The 19,326-nt window shown below is 44.8% G+C and overlaps 1 protein-coding gene across 4 annotated transcripts in view; it reads left to right on the top strand.

Annotated features, from left to right (window-relative positions):
* The window catches only part of col13a1 (collagen, type XIII, alpha 1), an 86,395-nt gene that overhangs the window by 62,486 nt on the left and 4,583 nt on the right, over positions 1-19,326 (top strand). The window contains exons 20-39 of one of the 4 annotated variants that reach the window (XM_060073103.1): positions 4,616-4,693; positions 5,035-5,061; positions 5,290-5,325; positions 5,440-5,496; positions 5,675-5,698; positions 5,826-5,870; positions 6,332-6,376; positions 6,546-6,680; positions 7,290-7,361; positions 7,672-7,713; positions 8,026-8,067; positions 8,374-8,400; positions 8,529-8,615; positions 9,568-9,603; positions 10,632-10,685; positions 10,899-10,952; positions 11,036-11,071; positions 15,717-15,794; positions 16,744-16,782; positions 16,936-17,078. In XM_060073103.1, the coding sequence (XP_059929086.1) occupies positions 4,616-4,693; positions 5,035-5,061; positions 5,290-5,325; positions 5,440-5,496; positions 5,675-5,698; positions 5,826-5,870; positions 6,332-6,376; positions 6,546-6,680; positions 7,290-7,361; positions 7,672-7,713; positions 8,026-8,067; positions 8,374-8,400; positions 8,529-8,615; positions 9,568-9,603; positions 10,632-10,685; positions 10,899-10,952; positions 11,036-11,071; positions 15,717-15,794; positions 16,744-16,782; positions 16,936-16,938 (1,017 nt within the window). In that variant the 3' untranslated portion in view covers positions 16,939-17,078. Of the gene's footprint in view, positions 1-4,615; positions 4,694-5,034; positions 5,062-5,289; positions 5,326-5,439; positions 5,497-5,674; positions 5,699-5,825; positions 5,871-6,331; positions 6,377-6,545; positions 6,681-7,289; positions 7,362-7,671; positions 7,714-8,025; positions 8,068-8,373; positions 8,401-8,528; positions 8,616-9,567; positions 9,604-10,631; positions 10,686-10,898; positions 10,953-11,035; positions 11,072-14,671; positions 14,759-15,716; positions 15,795-16,743; positions 16,783-16,935; positions 17,079-19,326 lie in introns of those variants that run through there. The other 3 variants (XM_060073102.1, XM_060073104.1, XM_060073105.1) reach the window with 3 other exon arrangements.

Here is a 19,326-nt window from a genome sequence, read left to right as displayed (position 1 = left end):
AGTGGATTTTGCGGCCGGAAACCTCGGCGGAGAGTTGCACCGTGGGGAGTCTGGCGGGGGTTGAAAACCTGTGTCTTCCTGAGCCGGTGAGCAGACCGCTCTCTGCTCTCCCCTCCTGGTTCACTGGGAAGAGAGGCCCTGCCAGATGGACTAGGCATCAGCGTTAATACCCATGGCTGGTGCTGACCATGTGGAGTTTACATCGAGGAGAACTGAGGATGCTGTGAATTAGCGTTGCAGTGTGTCCGGTCTTATGTGGGGCTGGTGTTTATTTGGGTTATTAAGTTCTGTAATGGGCTGCACAGTGTCTGTGGACTGATTTGTCTGAGTCGCAAGTTCGTCGTGATCAAACAATGAGTAGCAGTTCACTGTTTATCCGTAGTGTAGGGAACTGTCTCCTTTTAGAAACGTTATTTGTGGTTTGAGCTATGGTGGAAACTCTTGACAGCCATGACCTGTGTCGATGTGTCTCTCCTCGGGAACGAGAGGGCATCGGACACGGCACTGCAAAGCCTCGCCAAATTCAGGGAATTTCTGTGGTGTAACATTTGTGGTAACTATTTGGTCGTTTAGCAGACAGCTTTCATCCGCAGTGACGTATGCTGAATTGAAGATGCATGTCATGTATCACTCGCCCAAGGATGCCTTCAGGTAAGCTGTGGGGACAGCAGGGTTTGAACCCGGAACCTTTGGGCTGGGACTCTAGCACCCTAGCCACTATTACCCAAGCCTGCCTGAACCGAGCAGGCGGTTAGGGGGTGATCTGTTCCATGGCAGAGCTCGCGTCCGAACCGGAGGGGGGGGGGGGGGGGGGGGGGGGGTGGGGGGAACTGGGGGAGGGGAGGGGGAGTTGGAGTGTCCTCAGAAGAGGGATCAACGTATCGATAAATCACCGCTTGGCATGCAAGCTTGGCAGGTACATGTAGGCTGACAGCAACTGGACACATCATGGGCAGAGAGGGGGAGAGAGAGGGGGGGGGGGAGAGAGAGAGAGAGAGAGAGAGAGAGAGAGAGAGAGAGAGAGAGAGAGAGAGAGAGAGAGAGAGAGAGAGAGAGAGAGAGAGAGAGAGAGAGAGAGAGAGAGAGAGAGAGAGAGAGAGAGAGAGAGAGAGAGAGAGACGAGAGAGAGAGAGAGAGAGAGAGAGAGAGAGAGAGAGAGGAGAGAGAGAGAGAGAGAGAGGAGGACACACGGAGTGTCAGTTAGGGGAGAGAGAGAGCAAGTTACAGAGGAAGAGAGAGAAGGAAAAGGACAGAGAAAGGTGAGATGGACCAATATAGTAACAAAGTTCATGTGTGGTAAACGAGGGCTCAGGGAATACTAGAGGCTGATTGGAGGAGCTGGAGATCAAAGCAAATCTCTATTTCCTGTTTTGTTTTAGTTGGCAGGGGACGGGACGTCTCTATGAGAACCCACCAAGTGATACGAGACATGGGCACTCTGTGTACAGACACCAACGTACACACAAATTACTGTCAAGGCAAACGCCTACACTCACACAAAACACCATCGTGCACACGCACAAACACACATAAACACACACAAATAAATAATGCAATACATACACAATAGGCTTATTCATCTTTTCAGTAAATACACTGATAGAGGATACTTTTTTTTGCATCCCAATTAAGCAACTGAAAATTGATGTTGTTGATTCACTCAACAACGATTATCTAAGCACAGTTTTCAGTGGACATAGTTTCATGGAATGCGATGATATTTTAGCTCATGTGTTTTAGTTTAGTTCTACTTTTCCTCTGTATGAATCATAATAACTTCATCAGCCCACAAACAGCCCACCATGTTGCCTCAGCAATGTTCTCTATGATCATCTACCGCTACATATCACAACCTTTAGGTTAACCCACCCATGATAACAGATCTTTTGGGATCGAGACCCGGCTCGATAGGGTTCCACAGTTCTCAAAACCTGAAAATCAAAAAGCTTGGAGCTTATGGGTCTCTGTCCGAGCCTGGGTCCAAGCATCGACTGCATACAAGGTTATATTATAAAAAAATCGAAACATAATATTGTCCACCGGCCTGTTCGGCCTTGCATGGAGCGACCATTCAGGAATCTATATTTTATATTACGAAGCCTCCAATGTAGAGGTCTATGGAGCCTGTCCCAAATGTTTTCAAAGCAGTCTGTAAGTTTGCGGCAGAATTAGCCATGATTTCAGTGAGAAATAAGAGTCGTGGTGTGAGAGTGTGTGAACAGGCTCATTTGTCTCTCGTTCATGCGTGAGGGTTGGCAGCTCTTTGTATGAATATCAGCAAAAATGTTCCCCATCCATACTCAATCAGTGAGTTGTGGATGCATGAATTTATTTCCTTTCCTTGTATTTCCAACCGATGACCCAACAGGGGTCCGTAAATAGACCTTGAACTGTGAGCCACGGCTGTTAGCATGTAGCGGAGCATACCTGCAATGAGGGGTTAGTGAAACCTCGTCGCCGACTTGCTTGGTACTCGGTGTATCCAACATGGCAGCTGCGAGCGTACGTCACTCGACATCGCCTGCGCGTTAATCCGTCCAAATGAAGAGGCAGGCAAACACACTGTTCAATTTAATAACCCACTAGAGGGTCTGTGTGTTTGTGTCTGTGTGTCGCCGACTATTTATACCAAACCTATTTCAGAAGGTTAATCATCACGTGACCTGTTTTTGACAGATTCTAATCTGTACCAGTTTTCACTCCTGCCTTTCAACACACACACTGTAACTGCCTGGCCGGGGCTTAGCTAACTCGCATGTTCCCACGCACGTGGACTCTTGTGTGGTTTCAGCTCTGTCCTTCTCTAGTAAAAGTCTGCCTTACTCTGTTGATCTCTAATTCTAGTCGATTATTGAAGAATTTATAGCTCTTTGTTGACTTTGATTTGAATGGTGTTTCTCAAAATATATAGCTATCAATATTAACACATATTACATACTTCTTGATGTTAACCCCTTATTAAACTCTTCTCTGCATTTTATAATCCCTCACTTCTTCTTCTTCTTCTTCTTCCTTTATCTGACCTGTGACCCCTGTAGGGTGAATCAGGCTTTCCTGGTGTTCCTGGGCAAAAGGTACATGCAGTTTAGAACAGGCAGGATTTGTTGTTTTCTTTGTTGTTAATAAAGTTGCGTGGTTGTAACTTCAATTTTACCGCTATTTTCCCCTCCCACTGAACCAAAGGGACAAGTTGGCATGTCCGGCATCCCTGGTATTCCCGGAATCCCAGGGAAACGGGGTTACAGGGTAGGCCTGGCATGGAACGGTCATCCGAGTTGTTGTTTGTTTTTTATCCCAACCTTCGCTAACCGCTTTCCATGTCAGTATAGTAACAACAATCATTTGTCCATAAAGTGTGCCATGGGTCACCCTACAACAAACAGCCCAGGGCGTTAAAGTCTCGACAAATGGCGCTTGATTCTTTTGTGTTTGGACTACGATTTGTAGTCAAAATACTCCTCCTTCCGCCAAACTACGACGTAGCAATGTAAAGCAAAACAACATAATTGGTGGCACCCATTGTAAACAAATTCGATCAACACTGATTATACTAGAGAGTCAACAACATTAATGAAAAACTCTTTCCCACTACCCCAGCGGGTAACCTGGGGAAACTGTCCCTTTAACAGAGGAAGGCAGCGCAGAACGCGTCGTAGTTCTGATAGTTTGATACAGGGAGCGGTTCCTGTCATTAGCCACGCTGACATGACTCATAAAGCCTTTGGACGCTCCCGCTACAGATGTTATTTCGCTCTGAGTGTGTGCAGTGGTTCCTCTGTCTAACATGTGTTGTCTGTCACCACGCGAGCCAGCTCTGGCTCTTCATCACTAACACCACCCCAACCTCCCCGCCTGACCCTCCAACCCCCAGAGGGAACGGGCTGGAGTGGAGCATCCATCCCTGCACTCACACACACGCACACGCACACGCACACGCACACACGCACGCACGCACACGCACACGCACACGCACACGCACACACATACACACATACACACACACACACACACACACACACACACACACCTGAATGCTCGCACACATACTATTCATAATGTATCGTACGGTTTATAACTCGTCACGCTTGGCTGATGGTGGGTTGGTTCTTTATAGCCTCATCAGAGGAATCTTTGATGAGGCTGAGGCCTAAAGTCACATTGTTTTTAACTCTTTTATATTCTGCACATATTATTAAAACAACAGTAGTTGACCGAAGTAATGTTGTGACTGGCTACAGTTTATCTTGGCCAGGACACTCATTAATAATCATACACCAAGTAGAAAGGGTTGTGGAGAGCACAGACTGGATGTCGCAATTGGGGCTTACATAACCTTGCTGTCGTTTAACCACTGCCTGCGTCTGTGGTCCATGAGACATCCACTCCACTCGCTTCCCCCGGTTCAGATAATGATGAGTGATGAGTTGTTTCAATTGGATTGATGACATGGGAAATGGGATCAGTATAAGGATTCATCACATAACCTACCCATGATTACATGTTGCATTCACGGCATGGAGAAGTGTGGAGGTTGTGAGTAGCTGTAGTATTGTTATTGTGTTGTGATAAGAGGTTTTCTCTAAAACCTTGCTGTTGTTCCCTGTGTGTCCACTAGGGCGAGGCGAGCTCTGCTGGTAAAGGGATTAAAGGAGAACCCGGAACTCCAGGAATAAATGGTCTATCGGGGTCCAAGGTAGGGGTCCGTCCTTGCAGTTTATATAGATAGGCCCTTCTTTCCCATTTTACTGAGCAAACTTTAAGTAAAAAAGTACTGGGTTCGATCCCCATTGTCCGCAGTCTTTACCTGTATGCATCCTTAGGCGAGATGCCCTAACCCTCTCTTGTGCTTTCATGATGTATCTAAATTCACTGTCACTCACTATGGATAAGGGTTTCTGCTCATTGACTAATATTGGATTTAAAACGTAGAGAAGAAAGAAAAAAGTAGAGAACTTCTCTGTAGTGTGTAATGAATTAATCATATTGTGCGGTAGACATTGTTTGACTTGTAACTCTGTTTTGTCTCTGCTGCAGGGCGACAAAGGAGACCAAGGCATTAAGGTGAGATGACGTCACCTTTTAGATCATTAGATCATCACCATTCAGCAGCCTTGCGTCACCTTAGCCTGAACCGTTAATCACATTATTTTCAACAGAAATGTACAATGATACTGACTCAGGGAAGGTACCCCTGAAAGCACAGGATGTGGACCACTGTAGTTGATTGAGGAATGTTTTGAATTAATTAAAAAATAACCGCCACCTGGTGTACCTGTGTTTGGCCTCTAGGGGGAGACAGGAGCTGAAGGCCCATTGGGACCAAGAGTAAGTTCAGACCACCGGGGTCCTAGAGGGAGGAGGTAGATGACTGCTGAACTAAAGTAAGCTCATCTAAATGACCTGTATTGTAACTTGTCCTCGTCATTTTTGTCTCTTTAGGGTCCATCAGGCCCAATTGGAGAGCCCGGGAAGTCAGAAATCCAGAACAACGACAACGTAAGTCTCATCCTCCTCCTCCTCTAAAATGGTTGATGTTTAAGCTATAAGAGTCGACTGTTGGACACTTGATCAAGGAAAATGGGTTTCATTGTGGACTGTATTTTCATGATGCAATGTGATACACAAAATAATGATGAATCATTGATTGATGGGTTGATTTTATATTCCACAACAGGATATCCGCAACATCCCCCTAATGGTATGTAGTTAAAAAATTACACATTCATACATACATATATGATACATAATACATATTTTGAGGTCCAATATAATCGAATCTAATATTATCAGATTGAATATAATCAATTTTATAAATTTTCCTGAAGGGCCCGCCCGGACTTCCTGGACCCCCTGGGACACCAGGAAACAAGGTAAGGGGGGGCTAGGTCACATGGGGTGGGGCTAGGTCACATGGGGCGGGGCTAGGTCACATGGGGCGGGGCTAGGTCACATGGGGCGGGGCTAGGTCACATGGGGCGGGGCTAGGTCACATGGGGCGGGGCTAGGTCACACGGGGCGGGGCTTGGTCACACGGGGCGGGGCTAGGTCACACAGGGCGGGGCTAGGTCACACGAGCGGGGCTAGGTCACACGGGGCGGGGCTAGGTCACATTGGGCGGGGCTAGGTCACATGGGGCGAGGCTAGGTCACATGGGGCGGGGCTAGGTCACATGGGGCGGGGCTAAGCCCAAGGGGGCGGGTTCTGAACGCATGGGTTTGTTTCAACTCTGAACAACCCAATCCTCCATCAAAAAGATTCCAGCCACAGATTAGAGAAATTAGGGAGAGAGCATAGACTAAAGATTCATGTGTTGTCGTACCTGTCACTCCAGGGGGACGTTGGCCTGCCTGGAGCCCCGGGACACGACGGAGAGAAGGTAAGGGTTAGTTTGGTCTTTACATTAATGGAGACATTAATGAGTGAATGTCATATTAGGCTGTTCTAGCAATAATGATGAATAATATGACGATTGGGTTCTGATGTGTGTGTTCTGATCCATGTGTTATGATATGTGTGTGTGTCTGTGTGTGTGTGTGTGTGAGCAGGGTCCCCGGGGGAAGACAGGAGAGTCGGGACCCGCAGGCCCGGCCGGCCCAGAGGGTCCCAGGGGGGAGAGCGGTGTCGCCGGCTTCTCAGGAACCAAGGGAGACAAGGGCGACATGGGTCTCTCTGGATCGCCTGTGAGTGATGGAGACCTCTACAGTACCCGCACCAGGGGCCACATCCTTAATGGGCTCATCCCACTCACACACACACACACACCAGGGGCCCGTAACCTGGCTTTGTCATTAGGGCCCAGGGCAGGACACCGTGTCAGGCTGACCTCCTATTATGTCATGAGAGAGTGTTCTAGAAAGAGACTCCAGAGATGAGTGAGCTCGGTGAAGAACCATGGTTAGAGCCTCAACCAAAGAAGCCTGGGTTTAGTTTGATGGTCCATCTGTTGGTTTGACAACCTGATGATGAACTTCATATCCCATGATGCAGTGCGGACTATACCTTTGACATACAGTCCCTTACCTTAGGTCTTATATCGTATATATATGTGTGTGTATATGTTCATTGAGATACGAAGGGCAACATTGCGTGTGTAACTCTCACTCTCTATTTCCAGCTTATCTCAAACTCACAATATCGCATTGGCGCCAGTTTACAAAATTATATAAATTTGTCCAACTCCGTTTTTCCCACCTTGGAGTTTGACAACTCTTCTCTGATCTGGTCCCTGATTGAAAGTCCCTCCGCAGTCACCCTAACCCTGGTTTTCCCGCCCTTTCCCGGTGCTGTAGGGGTTAGACGGCCCTACGGGGGAGAAGGGCGTGGCCGGAGCCTCAGGCTCCATTGGACTACCAGGCGCTATGGTACGCAATGATGCCCCTCCTCCATGTCCGAACCGTCCTATCAGGCTCAAGGAAGCTGAGATGAGATAGTAGTTTATACACTGCAGATCAGGGGTCACAGCAGAAAGTACAGAGTAAAAATGATGCATTCAAATATAGAAAATAGATCTTTATACATATTTTGAGATACATACATTTGATCACTCCAGTCGGTGTTGCTTGCAAAGTACACGGTGTGTGCTTCACGTCTCAGGCCCTGGATTGATGTTGCAGGTCTGGGTGTTGTGTAGTCACCATTGTGTGTCTGTTTTTTAAAACCTGCGTATCACAGGGGCCCAAAGGAGAGCCAGGGGACGGAGGAAGGGCAGAGCTGGTGAGGAGCTTTTCCTAATTACTTTCTAATAAGTGGATCGTTCTGGAAGGGGAGTACTTTAGAAGAGGAGGAGATGTCAAATAGTTGTTTGACCCCAGCTGACAGGATTTTAACCCCTAAGGGTGCAGTGTACTTGTAAGCAAGAGGCCCTAACCTCATAAATGATGTGTGTGTGTGTGTGTGTGTGTGTGTGTGTGTGTGTGTGTGTGTGTGTGTGTGTGTGTGTGTGTGTGTGTGTGTGTGTGTGTGTGTGTGTGTGTGTGTGTGTGTGTGTGTGTGTGTGTGTGCGCGTGTGCGTGTGCGTGTCTCCAGATCTTTGGGCCACCTGGGCCACCCGGACCAGTGGGTCCAGCTGTAAGTAGAAACATCTTCTAGTGTCTTCTAGTGTATTCCCTTTAACCTCATTTCTCTACAACTCAATACGGTGACGGCCCGGTCTGCTATAGTAGACACCGGTGGGATCATGAGTGAGAGTTGAACAGTAGTTGAGATGCTGTTTATCTCTAAGTGATTCTACCGACAGCAGGAATGTATCGACGTGTACTGTATATGAGTAATATAATGTGTAAAAGCATGTTATCTCAATATTTGAAAAGTATGTTTTTCTAATGTTTTTGTTGTAGTCTTCTTTTTACTAAGTTTTATTTTTTTCTTACTTAGGGGCCTCAAGGACATTCGGGGCCTAAGGTGAGTGTATTGATTGGAAACATTTATACCAGAATCATTTGACATTGTATTAACATAACCCACCGACTGTTATGAATACGTTAGTTTCAGCTTAGCTTGTTATGCTAATAATGCTAATACCAATGTAGGGAGAGCCGGGCATTGGAATGAGAGGGGAGAAGGGAGCTTCTGGTCTGAAAGGAGACAGGGGTGACCGCGGCCATCTTGGACTTCCCGTGAGTACAACCAGCCGACATAGTAGTGCTGTAGAGCTGTTTCACACCAGAAGACGCTCATACGCTTGGGTTGTTCTAGAATGTAGCTCACTGTACTGTCAAATCATGTGTTTTTTTTAAGCTTGTTACAAACAATTTAACAAGGCTTTGAGTTGAGTGGTAACTCAAAGGATGATTTCATGTTTTAGCTGTTGCGGTCAATTACTAACATGACAACCTCAACTGCATGACAAAGCATTTCAGGACCAATGAGTTAGTTTCACATACCTTTTTAATAATTTATGCTATTGTTAACATATGTTAACATCCACAAATACGCACACTTTGTACCACTATTTTTATTTACAAACTTTTTCATGAAACACAACATAATGTTCAATAGCATCATCATCATTGCTATTGACACATTAATGTTACAGTCATTCAGAATGACTGTCAGTGTGATAGAGCTTCAGTGGTGACTCTTTACCAAGTGGCAGGTTACTTGGCCGTAGTCTTTTTCAGTTCCCTAACAGCAATCAGGCAGCTGTTTGTTTCAAATGGTAGCCCTCCTCTAAGAAGCTACCATTAGAAACACTACTCACTTTACCTCCACCACCACTACAACAGTGACAACCACCATCAACACAACCACTTATATAAATTCCAGCACACCACCATCCCTTCCACGTCCAACACTACAAACAACATCCCCACCACCACAACCACCACCACCACCACCACCACCACCACCACCACCACCACCACCACCACTTTTGATATTCCTCTACATCTGAATGTTTGTCTTGTCGGAGTCACCTGAATCACCTGCTTTTACTCACCTCATCCAACCCCTCCACCACCCCCACCCCCTCTTCATCACTCTCTCCACACCCTCCTCCTCCTCCTCCACCATCCCTCCATCCTCTGCTCTCTAACGGTGTGTGTGTGTGTGTGCACAACGCCATGCCAGGGTGCTCATGGGTTAGACGGCAGATCGGGTCCAGTGGTGAGTGGCGCCTGAAGTTTCCAGTTCTCCTCTCTTCTCTCTTCTCTCCTTCTCTCGTCTGCTCTCCTCTCCTCATCCTTTCTCCTCAAACACCCCCATGCAACGAGCTTCTTGCCGGTCTGTCTACCTGTCTGTCTGGCTTGTCAGTCTGTCTTGCTGCGCCGGTGTCACACGTCATGCCTGTCTGTCCACCTTCACCACCGCCTGCTGCCTGCGTACCTCGTCCTGATGCCTCTCTATCGGTCTCTCTCTCTCTCTCTCTCTCTCTCTCTCTCTCTCTCTCTCTCTCTCTCTCTCTCTCTCTCTCTCTCTCTCTCTCTCTCTCTCTCTCTCTCTCTCTCTCTCTCTCTCTCTCTCTCTCTCTCTCTCCTGGTTCTGTACAGTGGAGGCAAAGTGAGGTCAGGTTAAGGGCCGAGGTTTTGAGGATGTGTCAAAAAAAAGCACAAGGTCAGACAGGGAGTCAGTTGCTCTGTTGTCCATCCATTAATCCTCGACCCTCGGCCTGAACCCCTCCTCCCGCCTCACCAACCTGCACTCACAGCTGGCTGTGGAACAGCTGCCCGTATGAAGCATGAACAGAAGCCATGCTGCATGCGGACGTGGACCCTTAAGTCCAGTTTGCCGGCGTGACAGTATCAGTTGTCTCCCTTTTATTTTGCATTCTCTGGCATACTGCACCTCCTGCGTATGCATCTTCAGTCCCCTGGAGCGTAATCTTTGACCCCTGACGTCTGCTAAGAGAGAGCGATCCGAGGCGGAACTCAACAGTTCAGTTTGCTCAGTGTCTCAACAGGTTCAGAGGGTTTATGACAACAGTATGCAAAAATACTGCTAAATACTAAAATACAGCTAAAATACGCTATGACGTATATTTCATAAAGTAAAAGGTGTTCCCTCGACCTTGTTGATATACTGATATAGAACGTAATCAGTAGGAGACGATTGTAGGTTGCTTTCGTCTTGGTCAATGTGTGTTAATGTGTGTGTTGTGCGACCCACTGAAGTGTGTTTTTCTTCTGCTCTTAAAGGGTCTTATAGGACCGTCAGGTGTGCCAGGGCCAGCAGGACCAAAGGGAGAGAGAGTGAGTAGTTTGCGTCTCTGTGTGTGTGGGAGAGAACACAATTGTGTGAGGCTTTGGTCTCTGCAGGGGAATGTGTGTGTGTGTGTGTGTGTGTGGAGAGAACACACTTGTGTGAGGCTTTGGTCTCTGCAGGTTAATGTGTGTGTGTGTGTGTATGTGGCGTCTATCTGTCTCTGTGTGGTGAAAAACACTCTCTAACCCATGTCTCTGCAGGGAGTAAAGGGAGATGGAGGTGTACCGGGACCAATCGGAGCTCAAGGCCTCCCTGTGAGTATTCTGATGTAGAGGAACACTGCTGTTTGACTTGCCACATGGACATTTAATAACTCTGTGCATGTCTTCACCTACAGGGTTTAGTAGGACCACTGGGACCCAAAGGAAACCGGGTAAGTAAGGGCAGATGGCAATATGTTGTATTGTTTGTACAGAAGAGCTGAGAATGATGATTCAATTGCCAAATGTGTTTTGGTTAGACACCTACCCGGTTGGATATTTTTCTAGTTTAGTCACTCCTGGTGGATGCTAATAGTTGTTCGAAGTGAACATGGCTAATTAGCTTAGCTGTCTGGGCTACGGTTCCGTCTGCTCGTATTAGCAAGAATCAAATAAATAGAGTGTGGGCCCCAACCTTACTATCTATGTGGCTGTTTTAATATCTTGAAGTGGGAGATTCATACACATATGTCAGGTCTTGTGTTGCTCTAATTTTTTCACCCACAATTTAAGGTTAATAAAAGCAGTAGCTAATTAGCTTAATTGCATTTAGCAAAAGCTAATCAGGTTGAGTTCAAAGGCTAGGTGAAGTAGGGAATACAAATCTGAATCAGAATATGAATCTTGGCTTGGTTTGCTTTGATACTGCCTCTGGAAAGAAGCCAAATGAGTGGGATATGAATTATTATGGATAATATACGCCACATGTGGTTTGCCTTTTGAGGGTTATCGACAGATTTGAAAATCAAAAAGCATCAAAGCAACTAATTTGCTTCAAGATTGCTTACATGGTGTCTTGAAATTATTCTATGTCTTTGAACAAAGGATTTGAAAGCAAAATATGCTCTTATTTGTTGGTCAATTTCAATCAATGATATGTGAATATCTGAAAAATAACACATTCTGTCTACAGGTTGTCAGACTATCAGAGAACCTCTTCCCATATTTCTGCTTCCCTTTTCCTTTTATAGAGAATGTTTCCTTCCCCTTAACCTATTACTGTTTTAATATGTTGCCTCCCACATGTTAAAGTCTTTCCGTCTGCTCTGCCAGCACTTTCACCAGGCCTCCAATTCAAAAGACAACCAAAATAATGAATGATATACTGGTATCATGCTTTTTGGCTTCATTCCTATGCATTCTTCAATTCAAAATTAAATTAAAATAGTTTGTTGATTAGATTATACAGCGAAACTATTTTAAGAGGAGGTGGTATTGGTGAAGGTGCTGTCAGAGAGAGGGGATGACCCTAGCGGTGCTTCCTTTACTTCTTCTCCTTCCTTTGTTTCCACAGGTCCTCCTCTTCCTCCTCCTCCTCCTCCTCCTCCTCACCCCTTTCCCCTCCCCCCCTCCATCTTGCACTGCGGCCCGTGGCTCTGTCTTTTTATACTGCCGGGGTGTCCCTCTCTCCCTCTTACAAACCTTGGTCTCCTCCTGCTCCTCCTGCTCCTCATCCTCCTCCTGCACTCTAATGTAGTCCCGGGTTAATCCTCCTCCTCCTCCTCCTCGTCCTACTACTCCTCCTCGACTCACACATCCTCCCAGCCACTCCACTCACCTCCTCCCTCTCCAGTTCTCTGGCTGGCAGGCAGGGTGCTCTCACCTGAAGACAGTACGTGGACTCAAAGGCACCGGTCCACTTAAAACTCCACCGAAATGGGCGTGCTTGCAAAGGCTGGCAAAAACACTGCGATTCGTTGGCGGTTCGTTTATTTGACCCAAGTCACATCGTAAGCCTTCCTGTGGTATGGTTGACCGATTGTTGCAGTGGTGCATTCAGGGGCGTGTAAGAACGCTTGACTAGTTTGGCGAAGTACCCTGGGCGCACTGCAGCGATCAAGGCCTAAACCAGCCACTTTGTAAGTGCAAACACGCCAATTTCTTGTTTTAAGTTTACCGGGGCCAGGTTCAAGATGGTGGAAGCCTCACCTGTCAGCCAGAGTGCAGTTATCTCCTTTTTTTCTATTTATTTTAATCACTTGTAAATATACCCCCACCACTTAATCACAGTCCTTTCCTTACCCCTTACTCCCTTCTCTGATTCCTACTGCCTGTTAAACTTGTTGAGCGGATATTTAAAAGTTAGTCATCCTCCAACTTTTTATGGACTTAATAATGTACCATTGTATCTTATCTTACTAGAATGAGATTAGTTCAGTTGTTATTATTAAATGCTATCACTGTATTGAAGTGAAGTCAAACTCCTGTAATTAGCTTCTCATTTGTTACTAAATTAACATTTATACTAAATAAATTGGTTATTTGTATAACAAATAAACATAGATTTGCTATATTTGAGCGAGATAAAAGTTTTGCTGAATGGTTTAGGGTTTCAAATTACTATTGAGAGATTTTCTTCAGTATTTGTTTGAGGACAAGCAATTGCATCACGAGTGTTAAATCCAACTTAAAATTAAACATCAATCTTTTAACATTGAGAAAAATGCTAAGCATCTTTTTGACGTCCACGTAGTTTTGACATTTTGTAAATAAAGTTAATTCTGCTCATTGCGAATTTAAGTAATTTAATTTATTTTTTCATTTTGTAATTTAAATTTGTTAACTAAACAACTTAATCCGCTCAGCAATCTAACTTGTCCCTCCCTAACTCTCTCCACTAACCTTCCCTTTGACTAAACACATACAATTATGAACTCAAACTGGGCCTCATTCAATAACCATTCAAAACCCTATGAAACATATATTAATAATGTGTGATTTATCTTTGGGTACTGAAGAAGGTCTCAAACAACAACATAGACAATTTTTTAATTTGATTTGATTGAGATAAAAAAGTTTTTAGAAAGCAATTCCGATTGAACATGTTTCAATGGACACAGTTAAGATAGTTAGCATGGTAAACCATAGTTAGCATGTAAACTATTGTTAGCATAGTGAGCATGTAAATATAGCGCATAGTAGGAAAGATCAGTTGGCATTAGCCATAATCGAAAATCATGCAGATTCATGTCTCTTTGAACGAGGATATGTCCAATTTGATGCTTGTGTATCCAAGAATGGCTCTATTTTGTATCCATATATATAAGTGAGCAAAACTAAATAATATTCCAAAGAAACTCACCTGTAAGTATTATAAAATATTACATATTCTTTGAGTATTTCACCAAAAAAATATGAATTCATTAATTCAAGAAAATGTATTAGAAAAGGTTGTTCTTAAAGTGCGTTCACACCAAAAGCAAAGTGTATATTCTATTCCGAACCGCAAACCTTTATCTTGCGAACCGCAAACCTTTCTCGTGTGAGTTGTTTCAATACGCGGATGAGGTGAATTTGCGTTGGTGCTGCGAGTAGAATTAGCCTGAACCGCGTCGTTGGCGTCCTGCCATTTGAGCCATTTGCTCTGCCGGAGAAAAATTTGCATCTATTCGCCTCATTGTATTGACTTATTGTGTTTATTCGTGCTGTGCCAGAGTTCGCTTAGCTTTTGGTGTGAACACACGGTTAGTCTCACTTAGGAAGGATGTTGGTTAAGGATGGAATGGTTGTCTGAATGAGGCCCTTTGGTACTACACAGTACACATACTGCACTTTTACACACACATATATATATATATCATTATGTCATTATATATATATATATATATATATATATATATATATATATCATAGACTTCTGTACACATACACCAAGCCTGACAAAAAATATTCGCATCGATCCTTCAACAGTGCATAGTTGCTTACACCGCTCATTGGCGACGTGACCCGGAGGACTAAAGTTTGTATTTTTGTGGATGCGCTGTTGTTTGCAGGGAGAGAGGGGCAAGAAGGGCATCAGGGGCCCCAAGGGGCATAGGGGAGACCAAGGAGCGCCAGGATTAGATGCCCCCTGTCCGTTGGTATGTCCCTGGTCCGCTGTGCAGCCAGCAGGCGAAGGGAAAGGTCGCTAGCCGGAATACACACACCCTCCGCTGGCATCTTGGTCTCGTAGGTGTGGAGGGTCGGTGTTCTGGCGCCGGCTTCCCTTCGCCTCTGGCATTTATGTTGTAATGAACCTCAAAGGTCATTGTTTTGGTCCAAGTGTGTCCAAGCGAGTCAAGGTTGTAAAGTAGGGGAATTCCTACGCAGATGAGTAGTGTGATCTATTTTGAACCAATGGAAGGTAGTATTATGGGAGATGGGTGTTTTGACATGGACCCGGTGGGAAGGGAAGAGGTTTGGATTGACTGCAGCGTTTGTGGACCATGGACCAGAACAGTCCCTCCAGAGAGGTATTTTCTCCCCAGGGTTTGACCGAGAGGAAGGGGACGGCTACTGTGGATGATGAACATAGCGTGAGAACCTGAGATGCATCGAGAGGGGGGGGGGGGATCACCATGGTTCCTCTCCGAGGGGGGTTTCCATACGGATCAGATCCTTGTGTTTCATCCGGATTTAGAAAACCGTTTGAACCAAATTGAAAAGGGTCTGATCCTTAGGAACATCCAAAATTGAATGCGAAACCTTTCAATCTTTCACCTTAAACGGCGAGACAATTGCCGGATACCCAAACTTCTCAAAGTTGCACCGACCGCCCTGTCGTCTGGTCGGCATGTCCCAGACTCAAATGACTTCCCGTCAACGCTGAATCATCTCAGTACCGTCCACTTCCTGTCGCCGTCACTGGAGGCCATCCCTCAACACGGTAATAGCTCCCAGCTTCAACTCGCCCATTCAACAGCCGATCACCAGCAGGTCTCTCCATCCCTGCAGTGGCGGCTCCCCCGACCACCACATAAAACACTCATAAAAAAAAAACACCGCCAGAGAGAAGGTACAGCCGAGTACACATATTTAAACGGCTGATCTCGCAAACAGGGATTCCGTGGATTTAAGGGGGAGCAAGGTGAACCGGGCCAGCCTGGCCTGGACGGGCTGGATGCCCCGTGCGCTGTGGTATGATGCTCTCGCCCTCCCCCCTGTTACCCAGCATGCCTTTAGCTTTCCCTAACCACGCCCCTAACCATACCCACTCACAGCGTTTCACACTGTCAGAGAGTTGGCTCTCGTAACGTGCACGTGGCGGCTCGTAGAGTTAGCGTATTTAGAAGATGCAAAAAGTTCAACTGCACTAAGTGGCACTTCACTTTTTTTTGGATTGTGTAGACTAAGTGAAGTATTATATTACTCAGTCCATCACCCTCTAGTCCCTCTTTTGTTACACTACTAACACTTGTTGCCTTTAACAAAAGCCTAACACTTTTAAACATAACTTATGACGAGAATAATTTTGGTTGAATGAACTTTGCATGCAGATAGGTGATTTTTTCTAACAAAGAGAAGAAATTTTAAGACAAATCCCAAACATCTAAACACTGCTTAGTCCTCCTCTTTGAGCCAAAATAATACTGAAGTCTTTCCACTGTTTCTTGCATGGAGCACCAAAACTTCTACCTTCTGGGGCCATCCAAACGCTGTGATCAGGAGAGGCTGTCAGTTATTGACAAAGCGAACAGGAACCCACATCACAACATTTCACACAAGTAGAAAGCGTTCTGTAAACGGTATTTCACTATGTGATGATTTATACCGAAAGCATTTTTTGGCACGTTATCGATGAACAACACAGATAAAGTTCAGGAAATACCGTTTTTGGTAAGGTTACTTCCTTTTATATGCAGCCTACATTCAAGCCCGACAGTGTCTCCATAATTGTTTAAAATTTAAATGCATATCTTTAGGAAGAAGAAGAACACACATTCATCATTTTTATGGATCATGTTTTGTTACGCCGCACTGCTGTGTTTGCCATCATGTTGCTTCTTGCTTGCATGGGCGTGTTTTTTACTTGATCTTTTGGGGAATCTCACTACCATTATCTGCTTCTCGCATCCTTCTCTCCCAGGGAGACGACGGCTTACCTGTACCGGGCTGCTGGAACAAAGTAAGTCGAGACCTCGGCCGTTGGGTTGTAGTGCTGTGGTGTGTGGTTGTCATTATGGGTTGTTTATCGTCGTCCACAAAATGGCGCTAACACGCTCAACAAGATGGCTTCCACTAACACGCCCAACTGTTCTCCTTGTGTTTCTCTTTGCAGTGACCCTAACCTGGGAATGGCATGTGTTATTGTAAATAGAATATTTATTTTTTTACACACTTACCTGCTCTGTAATACTGATGAAAAACATTTTTGAAAATGCTTTTAAAAAAAAAAATGGAAAAAAAGGGAAGAAACGATATGGCTTTTGTACAGAATGTTTATTTTCTAAAAACGTATGAAAATGTATTATGTATTACATTTTTATACCTATGCATTATTTTAATATGGTCAGATAGGAAAGAAAACGTGTCTACATGTGCATGATATTTGTGCATAATGTGAAGTGGAAATTGCCTATTAACTTATTGTATCCTGGTGTTGTGTTACGATGGACCACGCTGCACTGATTTGTGGAGCTGGATAGTTTGTTAGCCTTTAAAGATTCTTCGTCTCACGCTCCTATTTGTCAAAGGCGTGTTTGGTTTTGGTTCCTAATCTGGAAGTGAATAGGACTGCAAGTTCAGTGGTTATTATGGTGAGCATACGGCAGTGACAGACAGCACTGTTTCAAGTCTGCACTTTTACCTTTGGTCATGAGCTCAATTGGTAAACATGACGCTACACATTAAAAGCCTTAATCCTGGATGAAATGTCGGACGGTCGGTCAGCCAAATAATCCCTACACTACAAAACAAACACCAGGGGCCCTATCTTGCATCCGGCGCAAGTGACACTGGCGCATGTGTCGTTGCTAGTTTACAACTGGCGCAGAGCGCTCTTTTGCCACCTGCGCCACTCGCCGGTAAAGTAGGGAATGATCTTGCGCCCCAAGGGGCGGTTCGGCGGAAGGAGGAGGCGTGTTCTGGCGCAAACGGTATTTTGACGTTTCTGAAAACCATTGCGCTACTGACCAGGAAATACCTGGTTTAAAGTCAGTGGCGCGTTGTTCAGATGCTATTTTAAGGGCGGATGCATACATGCGCATGCGATGCATACGGATTGCTTGTGCACCTCGCGCATACACTTTGCTTCTCTCATCTACCTAGCCGCACATTCTTGGGAAATTATTTGGGAAAGAACAGCTGATGCAGCGGTAATAAGTTGTACTTTTAAATCAATGCATCTGCAAACACCGTACAGCAAAAACATATTTTCTTGACACAGACATCGTGTAGGCCTACATGCCCATAACTTTTAGGATTGATGAGTATTTGATCGTGAAAAACATTGTTTTACCGCGAGTGAGTGTTAAAAATAATGAATGAATGCGGGCGCGCGTGTGTGCTCTGTTTAAACACACGCAAACTAAACACGTAACGCATAATACAATCAATGGCAATGTCTATTACCGCGGGGACACATGCATATTAGGATAGCATACAATACTGATAAGAAACAATGTTTATAATGTATTGCGTATATCATTAAATAGAACCACAGTTACCGCATATCATATGTTATATCATATACGTTTTCTTTGGCGAAATTTATTTGAAGACTCAGTATTTCTGAAGTTGTGGAAGAAAACCCCTTATTCCATGTGTGAATTAGGCCATATTATTTGGCAATAAACTGAGCCATTTGCAGTTTGAAATTCATGTGCATCTGTCTCATCTGAGACTGCAGACGCGCTGTCAAAATATCAACTCGTCCGATTAAAATGCGCTCATGGCTCTTAAAGGGGATGGGAGCTGGCACTCTCATTGGTTTGTTGGACGTTACGCCCAAACCACACCTACGGGTAATTAGGCTGCTTCAGACCAACCCTTTTGACACTTGCGCCGCGACGCAAGTGTCATTTATCCGCCTGTAAAATAGCGATAGCGCCGTAGAACCGCCCACAAAGCTACTTGCGCTTTGCGCTTCCCACTTGCGTTTCAGACCGTTAAAATAGGGCCCCTATTTCAATTTTGAAATCAAGTCCACATTACTAAAAATAATGCTGTAGACTTCTCATTTGTAAAGTACCCTTTACGAAACTCAATTTACACAGCCAGTAAACCGAACTTTAGTAAAGTTGAATATGATGAAGTAGTTTGTAATCATTGGGAGACAGCATTGTAGTATGTATGTCTTTTTGGTAGAGTTATTCTTAACTGTTCCACAATTGGTAACTTCTATTTCGAGCATCCAGTATGATAAACCATATGCTTTTAAGATATCAAACTCTATCAGTGAGTACATATCTTAAAATTAGAAAAGACATGAGGAAAGGAGAAAAACAAAACATGACAAATTTGAAGTTAGGAAATCTAAACCATACTTTAAACATGTTGTTTGGCAGCCAGAAACTAACAACATATGCAAACAAATCTTATCTTCTAGATTCTCCTCATCGATTACTTTGCTGTGAGAAATTTCTCCTAGTAAACATGTAAATAGCTTTAAAAGTTAAAGAGAGACACCTCTTTGACAATGCGTGTGTAGAATTTAGTTTGGGTGTTTTTC

Source organism: Gadus macrocephalus, chromosome 15 (assembly GCF_031168955.1).
Source record: "Gadus macrocephalus chromosome 15, ASM3116895v1".
NCBI classification, from domain to species: Eukaryota; Metazoa; Chordata; class Actinopteri; order Gadiformes; family Gadidae; genus Gadus; species Gadus macrocephalus.
The sequence above is the reverse complement of the archived record's forward strand: the minus strand, read 5'-3'. Positions and strand labels throughout refer to the sequence as shown.